Source organism: Ischnura elegans, chromosome 12, assembly GCF_921293095.1.
Source record: "Ischnura elegans chromosome 12, ioIscEleg1.1, whole genome shotgun sequence".
NCBI classification, from domain to species: domain Eukaryota; kingdom Metazoa; phylum Arthropoda; class Insecta; order Odonata; family Coenagrionidae; genus Ischnura; species Ischnura elegans.
The window spans coordinates 93,109,450-93,122,211 of record NC_060257.1 but is presented as its reverse complement, the minus strand read 5'-3'; the positions used below and the strand labels follow the sequence as shown (position 1 = coordinate 93,122,211).

Sequence of the window (12,762 nt, the reverse complement as noted above, 5' to 3'; positions counted from 1 at the left end):
TATTACTTTGATATTTTTAAGTCCTGTAGTTTAATTATTTTGCTTAGCAGGCATTTGATGGCAATATTTTTATTATATTTATAATTTATTTAACACAATTTTATTTAGATTTCCTAAATTCTTCTAGTCACTTAGATTTATGACGACTTGATGGGTGTGTTACACTGGATCTAAGGAAGTTTCAGGGCCAAATGCAATACTATTTATGGGCTTTAAGTTAAAGCTTATATGTTGACATTGTCTGTAGTCATTTGGAAATAAAAAATATTAATAATTTGTGAATGTTTAAAAAAATCAATAGCCTTGGATACTTAAAAAATTTTCTCATTTCTTCATTAATCTGGTTAAGGAACTATAAGTTAATGATAAATGCAATGGATCACAACATGTTTTAGGTATAGTTATTTTGCTGTGATGGAAAATATGTGAACAGATTTGTTCTTAATCTTCACAGAAAATAATAGTTTTTATCGACTCTAGAATCTTAACTTGCTAACCACAGAAAAATTGCCTTCTGTTGCATTTTAAAATTTTTCCCAAAACTGAGGTCTCAAAATTAGGGGGGGGGACTATATTAGAGGGGGGGATTATATTCAGAGGGGGACTATATTCTGAGATATACGGTAAGTGTAAATTGTAAGCCTGTGCAGTTGGAAAGCAGTCAGTCAATTACAAATTTCGGTCCAAGTGATGAATAGTTGACTATAATCTTAAAAATAGCTAAAGATTGAAAAAATATGAAGAAAGTTTTGGCCTCTTGATTTAAATTCCCATAGGCGGGATTTAATTCAAAATCCTTAAAATGAGGGGTCAGAATTGAAGGGCTTAAATTTAAAAAAGTATCCTTTTGAACACTACAATATGGAAAGGAATTGTATTGAATCACAATTAGGGATGGTCGGATCACATACCTCGGATCCAAATTTCTGCGGATATTGCCCTTCATCAGATACTGTGGATCCAATTTTGCTGAAGGCATCAGATCTGGATCTGAAATTTTAAATTTATGCCTCAGTGAATGCAGCGTCCCAAACGAGGGAGTGGAAAGAGTTCCCATCCTACCTTCGCACTGTTTGCACTCTTGTTTAAAAGCTCTCATAGGAATTATGTATACAACTAAATTTCAGCCGCAGAAATTTTTACTGCAAAATACGACAGCCACATAGTGTGACTCTTACAAAGAGATTGAATCTCATTGCCATAGGATGTAACCACGTCAAAAGTGACTAATTCTAAACTTTAGTTTCGAAGTTTAGTTAGTCGTTCATTGTGTAGAAACATTTTTATTGACATAAAGAGAACCATGTGCACGCACAGTGTCGTGAAACTATCGCAAGGAAGTGCAAAATCCACCTCACTGCAACTGAAGCATAAGTCGGAATGCGATGAGAAAGTGATAATATTCAGGGGAAACTTATGAGAGGGATATTAAAATTCAATCAATGTTTTATCCAAAGATTGAAACCTATTTTCATTTCCAAATGCAAGCATAACAGTTTAGATCCTGAGTGTGTAAAGTTTTTTGTTTTAAAAAATAATTTGAAAGCTTATAAAAATGATCTTTATCAGTAAAAGTATTAAATGTGTGTGTAAATCTAAGAAGCATTCCTTAGGCTGTTTGTACCCAGAAGAAACTTCTATAATTACTTTGTTACATAGCAGGAATTTGAAAATGCATTTGTATAAAAAAATATCCGAAGTTCCGGCTCCGAAAATCAAGGATCCGATCTGGATCTGGGTCTGAAAAATTCTTGCATCTGTCCATCCCTAATCACAATGATTACACACATTATTGATTTTCAGTTTAACAGATGCAGTGAAAATGTATAAAATGAATTTGTACCTTGTTATTGAATGATTCAAATAGGTCAGACATGATACAGAAGTCTAATTTCATGATCTTTTTTTCAGGTGTTGTGCTCTACAAAAGTATAATGCTAAGCAATAATGAGCGAACTCCACAAGTTGTGAGGAATGCCATGATGAAACTGTGCCTGGAAGGTCATCCGGACGAATACACTTTGGCACAGGTTCTGCCTGACAGGGGTAAGCGATCGGAGGAATTCAATATGTTTCGTCATGATGGCGAATGGGCTGTCTTGAATTAGGTACCTTTGAAAGAAAAAGGAAGAGTCCCATTCTGGCTGCATTTTAACATTGATTTCTGGCTGGATTTGATGATTGAGCTTTGAAGATTCCGAGCATGAATGTGTTGCCAGGATTTATGGTAATGTAATCAGGTTTATTGCCATTTTTTACGAGTAATGTCTAAGAAAGAAGGAGTGACCTAGCTAAACTTGTGCTATAAAAACATGTACGACAAATCACGGGAGGATTATGACGTTTTTATGTAATTGTCTCTGGGAAATCTATTAAATCATTGTGATTTTCATTCACATGGTTTTTTTGGCAGTTTAGCACTAATTTCACAGTCCTTTAAAAATGAAAAGAGTTCAGGAAGGCGATCGTACAAGAACTGCAGGCTGTGTTACTGCTAGTTATGATGACTTTTCCGCAGACCCATATTTCTGCTATTTACTTGCCTGGTTAGCACATTTTCCTGGATAGCACTTTCATTTTTTGTGGTCCCTTCAAAAAGGTACTAAACAAGTTCTACAGTACACCTCTTACATGCGTGTACATTTGTTTTGGAGTGCATTTGAGTGAATACATACGGTGCCGAAGGTTTAGCACACTAAGTACCAAGGCCATTTTTTTTCAACATCAGATGGGTCATGACCAGAAGACGAAGTGATTGATTAAAAATAATTTCATTGGTAAATATTGAACGCACTTGTAGTGTCCTTTCGGCATAATGCCTTGCCTTGACCATTGAGGACTTAGTCGAGACTGTGGACGTCTTCCCATACCATATACCACCTTCATAGGATGTTGGCACCAGTGACTTCCAACTTCTTTGTCCTGAAGCTCATTGGCCGTTTGAAAACGCTTCTCTCCAAGCCACTTCTTCATTTCAGCGTTGCACGGCAGGTGATCGAAAATGTTTCATTGGAATTGCTGAGGGAGTGGTTGGGGTGCATGTGCACTGAGATGACATTAATATGGATCAGAACAATTCCAGAAGTCATTTGTCTCTTCTTTTGTTTCGCTCTAAAAAAAATTCTCTTTTATCAGCAGCAAAGTCAAGAAATATGAGTGGTGAAGCCATTCGGCATGTCTTGTGGCTCTCTCTCTCTGAGCAGTGTGCATTCGGCAGGGAGAATCAATTGAGGCAGAGTAGCTAATGAGATTGCTACTAATATTAATACAACAACTTACGGTCAGAAATGACTTGAGCGTGTGTTGCGGAGGACGTGCAATTGCCTTATCTGCACAGTACCCACCTGTCGATTGTATGGTGTTTTTGCTGAGCTATCAGACGTTGAAAAAAAAACCAGCCATGTATATGCTGTTAATGTAGATAACGATGCTTTTTGAATTTTTTGAAAAAAATTTCATAAGTTTTTCATAATTAAAATATAAATTTCATAAATAAAAATGTCATAAGTTTAAAAGGCTAAAGAGGTTAATAATTGCTTGTAAAAAGAAACTTAAAATGGCTTTATCTCACCAAATATTTATCAAAGAGAAAATTTACTTTAAGGAAAATCTATGAAATTATACATGCTACAATTGGTTTCCCTAACATTTTTTCGTATCTGCAGTAATCTGAATTTTTTGAAGCTACCGTATAAGCGCGTTTAAGAGGCGCACCTTTTTTCCCAGAAATTGCAGCCAAAAATGGGGGTGCGCCTCTTACACAAACTCTTATCTTCCCCCCTCCCCTTCACCGGTTGCAAGTCCAAGGGGAACTGAGTGGCCTTGGGTTTCAGCGTGAGTCAGTCATCTGAAACCCTGGGTCAAAAACAAGCGGCAGGGACGGGAGTTTCTCCCTTGGTGACGTATTTTTAAAATGCTCCTGTTTGATTTTCTTGTAAGCATCACCCCCCCTCCTCCCCCCCCCGTCATGTCAGTGCCCCAGAGGTGAACATGGAAAAGATCGCGCAGGGTTTTTCCCTCCGGAGGGCGTGCTAAATTTACTGCCTCGAGTGGGCATCCTGCGGCATTTATACTGCAAATAGTAATCGATTATCAAACGTAGGGAAACGCGTAGTTTTGAAGGACGTACGTGGTTAATAGTAAACATCTGTCTTGCCGAGCAATTTCCATTACGCTGAGGATCTGATTTTACAAAAATCATCTTCAGACGTTAATATGAGGATTTTTGCAACTGAAAATGATATTGGTGTCAAAACCTGCGGTTTGAAATATTCGAACGAGAGTGTTCATTGTTGGACTAAATGGTGGATAGAAGAAATCGGAAATGCTTTTAAGTGAAGAGTGCTGAGGAGAGGTCGAGGGGATGGAACGCGTTCCCTCCCCTCCGTATTTTAGGCTACGAGGCCATGAGCGAAGGAGCAAGGGAAGAACACGTCCGATCTTGCATGTGACGTCGTTGCCTTCAAAGCGAAGGGGCGAAGGCGCAGCAATATGTGATATACGCAGTTTGCATTACCTGAAGTTTCCAGTCCGTCTCGTCTTGTTTGAATGCGCTTATGCTACGCTTGTTTCTTCCAAAATTGTGCTATTTGGACTATGTTGAATATAAGTAGCCTTGTTTTAACTATAAATCTTTGTGTCAATCGATTAGAGCTTAAAAACTTAAATGCTGTCAGATATACGTCGCGTTAGGTCTAATTCTTTTTAGAACCTCGTGCGTGTCACAATTGCTGAAAGATATCGAGATATCTTCGAGCTCAGTTGGTGACACATCTAGCATTCGGCCTCCAGAAACCGGGGGAATTACACCTGGTAGACCGAAAAAGGTCATTTGGTGAGATGGGGTAGGGATGAAACATGTTCCAATTGTTCCCCTGTAACTTGATATTTTTCCTATTTTCCTGTGGGGTCTCGGAAAGGAAAAAAAACGGCAGAGGCATTGGCTAATGGAGGGCTGAGTGTGGTTCGGTTAAATCTACGACGTGGTTTTTATCCTAGGGCGCTGAGATTGTCCCGATTGTGGTCCTTTCTCTTGGGAAGGTTCATTGTATGTGCCTGTCATGTTTTGCCTTAAAATTTTCCGCAGCTGCAATTCTATTGTAATACTCCTGCGAGAGCTTTTAAACAAAATTGTTCGTAAGTAGGACTAGCATCGTAGAGCAACGGCATGTGCGAAGAGAGGATAAGAACTCTTTCTACTCCCTCTTATGCCGCTATTACCGTCGCAGTTATCAAAATTTCCTTTTTCAATTAGTATTGAAAGAGAAAATTTCGATAACTGTCGAAATTCCAGGCATACGTCTGCAACACCGCACGATAGGATAAAAAAATGCCGAACAATTGTTTTTCTTTATAGCTTCGATGCTCAAAATAGGGGTGTGCCTCTTACACACGCTTATACGGTAATTTGAAAATAAGATAATTTTTTACGAGATTGTAGCTTAGGTGTTAGGTTGGCTAGATTGTTGTTTTCACTAATTTTTTAGCAGGAAAAAGTAGTGACTGACCTTATTTTCATCATTGCTTGCTATAATTTCATCTAAAGATTTCTCGTGTTTCTAAAGAAAGGTTTTTTTAATTCTTGAAAAATGACATCTAAGTTTTCTAAAAAATATATAGTTTTCCCAGTATTTGACATTTAATCTCTAAAAGTTAGCATTTGACAAACAAAAGCACATTAACAAGCCATAACTCGGTTCATATTGGTCGTCAAGGGAACAAAAAAAATTTTCTCTATTGTTTTATGAAGTCAAATTAATAGTTTTCAGTTTGTTTTATAAATGCATGTTTTTCTAGTTATTTGCGGAAAACCGATTAAAAGTGTTGATTCCCTCTCCATTCAGCACTAGCCCCCCCTCTGAGGCTTTCCTCTTCTTCGAAATAAAAAAAGGTCACAGCTCGCGCAGGTATCATATTAGGAAGACCTTAGCTTCGAAAAAATACCAAGTTACTCGAGAACAATAGAAACGTGTTTCGGGCCCTCCTTTTTTTCCCCCACTGACCTTTTTTCTCCTACCAGCTTCGAAGTTCCCCATTGCTGTGGAGGTCAACCGCTGCATGAGTCATCTATTAGCACAAAAGGTGTCTAAGAATGACTTTCGTCAATTGATGTTACACCTTTATTGAATTGAAATATTAGCAATGTGCGCGTAATTTCAAAAAGAACAAGTCCAAACACGACGTATTTCTGAGTTTATTTAAGCATTTACGTAAAGAAATAAATGTCAAAATACGACGGAGACTTACAAGGAGAGGTCGCCAAAGTGATGTTCAGGATCTGGATGCGGATGTTATTTTCTTAAACTATATAGGTAAGGTAGAAAAAGTGTCACGGCTTTCTTCCACATAGGCCCGGGTTCGAGAGATATGCGCATGTAAATATTTCGCGCAGCATCAGGTCCCTTGAGTAAGCGCTTCCTCTAAACTACGGCCGTGGCGGTGCGGTCTATGGCGTTAGTCCTGTGAGCTTTAGTATGTAAGTAAGTTGGTGTCCCGGGTTCGAGACCCAGCGCCGGCAATATTTTTTCTCTCTTCCAATTTTTGAAATCACTGTTACATTTTACCCCAATTCGTTTTAATTAGTTACTTCGCGATCTTTTAAATTTAATATCAATTTATGGATTTTAAACGAAACTCCGAATTGTGCCTTAGGCAACCGAGTCAAACATTCCAGCATTCATCATTTAGTATTCGAGGTATTCGAATATTCGAGCAATGATTTAATATTCGAATTCGATATTCGAATTCGAGAAATCTTCTATTCGACCCATCTCTAGTCAAAATGTAATAAAAAATTTCCACCAGGTTTCCAGGTAGAAACCACCCTCAGGGTGAAAGCACCCAATATAGATGTTGATCCTTGGTCTATTCCTTTTCAAAATTTCAAGATGCAGTTTGAAATAAATTAAAAGGCAAAGTGCTTCATTTCCTCGATTACTTCTGCTGCATCGCATTTCTTACGCTGCTTGTCTTAAGCCATTTTCTGCTGTTCATCTCTTTCTATGCCATTGCGTGTGTTTGCCTACGGCATTGTGTGAATTTATTCAAACTATCCTGACTAATGATGCTTAACACAACATAATGTTTTCGAAAAATGAATAATTTAAATTAAAAAATATTTTTTCTTCTTAAGAAACACGTAGACTAATTAATTCTCTTGTTTTCAGAAATGGTTCTTCCCAATGATGCCAATGTGTATTATGCTGTTAACACGGCACATGATCTTGATTTTATTCTGCGGCGCAAGGCAAGCAAGGGAGATACACCAACAAGACTAGGCATAAGGACAATGCTTAGATAAAATTATTACTAAACATGTGCTAAATCTCAACGATGGAAATGTTTAGGGTGTTGTGATACCTTTGAAGTGAAGCGTCATCATCATCTGATAGAGAATATGTCCTTTGTCTAACAAGGGAATTTGTTTTATAAATTTGTATTTATTGCCCGAATTTTTCGGGATTCACATTCCAAAATCTACTTTATTATTTATGTTTTGTTTTTAAGAAATATTTGTGAATATAATATATAATTTTTGTACGATTTTATTAATATATTTTATTGTAAATAAAATAATTTGCTAAATTATGTCTATGCTCAATGCCCTGACAGTCAACCCTTCCTTCTTTCTTACCAAGGGCTTACCTTTGGTCATAGCAAAATTAATACTCGCGCAAAAGAAAGCACAGGATGGAGAAGAATGGAAAAAAAAGGTAATGAGCTGTACAATATTAACTCCCTGGAGGCACCTCCTGTTCTGGCCCTGGAGAGATTGAGGGAAATAACGATGATAATAATAATAATAGTATTTATTTGTAAAAAGATCAATCGTGCATTGTGCATCAATATAAGGTATGTATGTCCATAAGTTGCACATAATACATATACAAGATAAAATATAAACCTATAAAATTAATCACTCATTCCACTCCCATTTACTGAGTAAAAGAGGTTTTCAAGTAGAAAATCCCTTGTTTTTCTTTTAAAATTATATTAGATTGGATTTCCTTCAATACAGAGGGAGGGTAATGATAATAATAAATGTAATGGATACAATAAATATCAGATTTAAAAAGAATTCTTTTAAAGAATAAAACATTATGGAGTGAAAAGAAATTCAACACTTCTCCTAAACACTTAAGTACTAATCTTGGTTTTTCGGTCCAGGGGTAAATGATTGTAAATATTTAACGCCATGGACATTGTTCCATGCTTTGCAATGGTAGTCCAAACAAAATTTGGGTGAAAGTCCTTATGCCTTCTGGTATTGTAGTTATGAATCCTATCATTTGTCACATAGTCTACTAGATTTTTTTGGACAGACACAAACAGCATACATATAAATGCTAGGAAATGGCAGAAACCCAAGTCTCTTAAATGAAACTATTATATTGCTCATTCCATAGTGTATATAATCTTTGTAATCTAAGTTATCAACTTGCTTAAAAAATACAAATTTCATTGTTGAAAGAATCATTTCGAAGAGAAATTTAAAATTTTTTCGGAGTGGAACTGAATTAACAATTAACAAAAAGATTTGATTTTGCTAATTAAACATATGAAGTCATACAAATTATTCTTTTTGAAAAAGAGATATTTCTCTTCATTCGAAACAAATATCACATTTTCTATTTAAAAACCTTTAAAATCAAAATTTTCAAATCCCTTAGAAAAGTAAAATTTCATTTATGTGAGAATCGTTTGCAGAGAAATGTATTTCTTACGTTATTCTTCAATAAATCAAGACATTTATATTCATTTAAAGATAAAAATTTATTATAGTTCTACAAAACCTATAAATCTAATTTTTCAACTTCCTTACAAATATTTTAGTGCCCTGACAGTAATTCCCAAGAGAAATAAAACTTTTCACTGAAATGAAAACAATTAAATATTAAGAAAAAAATTCATTAACTTGGAAGTCAACAGAAATAATTTTATTTGAAATCTAAATTATTCTCCTTATTCGACATAAAAGTTTAATTTTTATATTGAAATTAAATTTTCAACTTCCTTAAAAATTAAAAATTTCATTACCATAAGTTCCTTTGTATTTAGAATTTAAAATTTTTTCTGAATAAGAACTGAATTATGTATGGAAAAAACGAAAAAATCGTTAATCTGCTAAATTTACTTCTGAAGTCATAAAAAATTATTCTATTTTAAATCAAAACTTTGCATGCCAAATAAAAAATTTATTTAACGTATGAAATTCTTTAAGATCCAGATTTTTAACTTCCTTAAAAACATTTTAGTGATGTTAAATCATTCGTAAGTGAAATTAAAAATTTTTATTGATAAAAAAACAATAAATATGACGATAAAAATTCATTCTTGTGCAAATTACACTTTAGAAGTATTGAAAAATTAATCCGATTAAAATTGACATTTTTCCTTAATTCGAAAATAAAATTATTTTTTATTTCAATACCTTTGAAATCGATATTTTAGACTTCCTTAAAAAATGAAAATTTTACTGTCCTAAATTCGCAGGAGAGTTTGAAAATTTTCATTTAATTTAGAGCTGAAGAAATATCTAAATAAAAAAAACATTCATATGCAAATTGGACTTTAGAAGTCATGAAATTTCAATCTATTTGAAATAGACATATTTGTATTATTTGATAGAAAATTTTCATTTTTCATTTGAAAATCTATAAAATCGAACTCTTGAACTTCCTTAAAAGAAATACGAAGGCATTCTTTGATTTGCAAATTTCCCTTTGGAAAATATAAAAAAGTTCTTCCACTTGAAATACAGGTTTTTCTTCATCATAATAAAAAATTTTATTCTTTATATCAAAAACTTTGAAATCGAAATTTTCAACTTCTAAAATAATTCAGTGCTGTAAAAATCATTCGCAAAGAAATGAATTTATTTTTTTACTAAAGTGAGAAATGAGTTAAATATGAAGACAAAAGAAGTCATGAAAAAATATTGTTATTGAAATAAAGATTATTTTCATCACTCGAAATATACATAACCCATCTTCTTTTGTATAGTATTTGAAATCTAAGTTACCAACTTGCTTGAAAAATAAAAATTTTACTGTTGAACGAATCATTTCGAAGAGAAATTAAAAAATTTTCCGGAGTGGCACTGAGTGAAAAATTTTGAAAAAAATTCATTCACGAGCTAACTAAATGTATCAAGTCTTGAAAAATTATATTTTTGAAAATGAGATTTTTCTCTTCCTTCGAAATAAATGTCACATTTTCTATTTAAAAACCTTTAAAATCAAAGTTTTAAAATCCTTTGGAAAATTAAAATTTTATTTCCGCGAGAAAATTTGCAGAGAAATTTATTTCTTACGCTATTCATATATAAATCAAGATATTTATATATATTTAAAGATAAAAATAACTTATTCTTCTTCAAAACCATATATTTTTCTAATCTTATAATTTTTCTAATCAAATCTAATCTAAAGCATCTAATTTTTCAACTTCTTTGAATATATTTTAGCGCCGTTAAATAATTCCCAAGAGAAATTAAAACATTTCACTGAAATGAAAATATAATTAAATATTAAGAAAAAATTCATTAAAGTGCAAGTCAGTAGAAATTATTTTCTTTGAAATCGAGGTTGTCATTACAGGTGGCGTGATTTGAGATATTTTTGTTTCGCATATTGCATTTTTTCGATTCTCAAAGGAATTCTCAGTCACAGAAAACTAATAATATTATTTTATCATTCTCGTCATGAAATCCCTGACAAAAATAAACTCCACCATGGTGGGTACAGGAGGGGTACAGGAAGGGTGGCATCCTTCATGGTGGGTAGTTACCCTTGCACAACCCACGCCCTACCCACCATTAAGGGTAAGGGAAGGAGAGAAAAATCCTTCGTGTACCCTTCCTTGGAACTCCTTCCCTTACCATCCGTCAACCCTTCCTCTACCCACCATTAAGGGTAAGGGAAGGAGAGAAAAATCCTTCGTGTACCCTTCCTTGGAACTCCTTCCCTTACCATCCGTGTACCCTTCCTCTACCCACCATTAAGGGTAAGGGAAGGAGAGAAAAATCCTTCGTGTACCCTTCCTTGGAACTCCTTCCCTTACCATCCGTGTACCCTTCCTCTACCCACCATTAAGGGTAAGGGAAGGAGAGAAAAATCCTTCGTTTACCCTTCCTTGGGACTTAGCATTTATAACTGGAGAAAACATATCCTGAAAGAGTCTCCTTAGCTACTTTCACCTGCGAAAGAGTATTGAGTTCCGTACAAGAACGTAAGCAGTCTTTGAAAGCACAGATAGACGGGCTACACAACTAATCTTTAAAATTTCCTTGAGGAAAACAATAATATACATATTCAGTGGCGTATCCAGAGGTGGGGTCCGGAGGGTTCGGACCCTCCGCCCCCCCGAAGTATAAAAACACAATCATTTTCCTTCATAATAGAAATCAAAATATTGAAAAATAATGAATATAAAAATATTTCTTTGACTATTGAAGTTTTTTCGATTATGATAAGTGTTTGAATAAGTTGAATTCCAATACTTACTATCCTGTTTTTCAAAACTTTTCCCACCTGGTTTTGGACCCCCCCCCCCCCCAAACGAAATTCCTGACTACGCCACTGTACACAATAGTTTCTGTAATTGTGTGAAAAAAGCTCATTTAGAAGTTCTTCCATTCACGTTTTAGGATGTAACCTATTTGTGTGGCTGACAATGAGACATCGCTAGAGTGATGTTCAGTATTAGAATGCCGATCTTATTTTCTGATACGAAATAGGTGTGGTAGAAAAAAGTCACAGCTTTCTTCCACATAGGCCCGGGTGCGATTCTCATCTTAAGATTTTGTAGTATAAGTTCTGTTGAGAAACTACACTTGACAAGTACCTCGATAGCCGAGGTTGTTAAATCTCTAGTTCGTCATCCTGTATTATGTAGGTCCTGGGTTCAAGACCACCTGAAGGCTAATTTTTTTTATGCCCTATAACTTTAGAAATCACTGTTGCAACTCATCCCCATTCGTTTAATTTAGTTTATTAGCGATTTTTTAAATTTTTATGTTAATTTATGGATTTTTAGTTTTTATTTTATCCTACCCTTCCTGTAGCCTTCATTGAGGCTGGCCAAACCCTTCCCGTACCCTCCAGGAAGGAGAGGGCGTACCCACCAATGTTCTAAAATACCCTTCGTGTACCCTTGCTGATGGGTACAGGAAGGGTACACCTATCCTTCCTGTACCCTCAATGGAGGGTAAACCTCTCCTTAATGGAGGAGTTTATTTTTATCAGGGATGCTATATATGAGCTGTTTTTCTGCTCATACTTACAAATGTCAATTTTTGAAATTTTTTATCTCGAATCGTCAATTTACATTTCTGTATATGCTCAAATAGAATTCTCTGTTACCTTAAGTATTACAAATTAGGTTTTTGAGACTTTTTACATCTGGAATCATCATTTTGCAAGTTTTTTATTTTCAAAAGATTTCTAAGTAACAGAAGATAATATAACTTTATTACCATTCACGTTATGAAACGCAAAATTTTAATTATTTAGGTGGCAATATTAAGGAGATTTGAGACTTTTTATCTCGAATCGTCATTTTGCATGTTTTTGGAATCGCAAAAGAATTCGAAGTCATTCTCTAATATTTTCTTATGACTCTTCGCACTTTTTCGTATCTTTGCGTATTTTGTATCGTATATAGAAATTATATTTGACAATTAATACAAAAAAATTCAAAATACATGTTTTGCGATTTTTTATCTCGATTCGTTTCATTCAATTTTTTCGATTCTCGATTGAA

General features: G+C 34.6%; 1 protein-coding gene across 3 annotated transcripts in view; it reads left to right on the top strand.

Annotated features, from left to right (window-relative positions):
* The window catches only part of LOC124168842 (ral guanine nucleotide dissociation stimulator-like 1), a 113,000-nt gene extending 105,537 nt beyond the window's left edge, over positions 1 to 7,463 (top strand). For all 3 annotated transcript variants that reach the window (XM_046547186.1, XM_046547185.1, XM_046547187.1), the window contains exons 13-14: positions 1,912 to 2,046; positions 7,167 to 7,463. In XM_046547186.1, the coding sequence (XP_046403142.1) occupies positions 1,912 to 2,046; positions 7,167 to 7,300 (269 nt within the window). In that variant the 3' untranslated portion in view covers positions 7,301 to 7,463. The remainder of the gene's footprint in view (positions 1 to 1,911; positions 2,047 to 7,166) is intronic.
* The last annotated feature ends 5,299 nt before the right edge of the window (positions 7,464 to 12,762 follow it).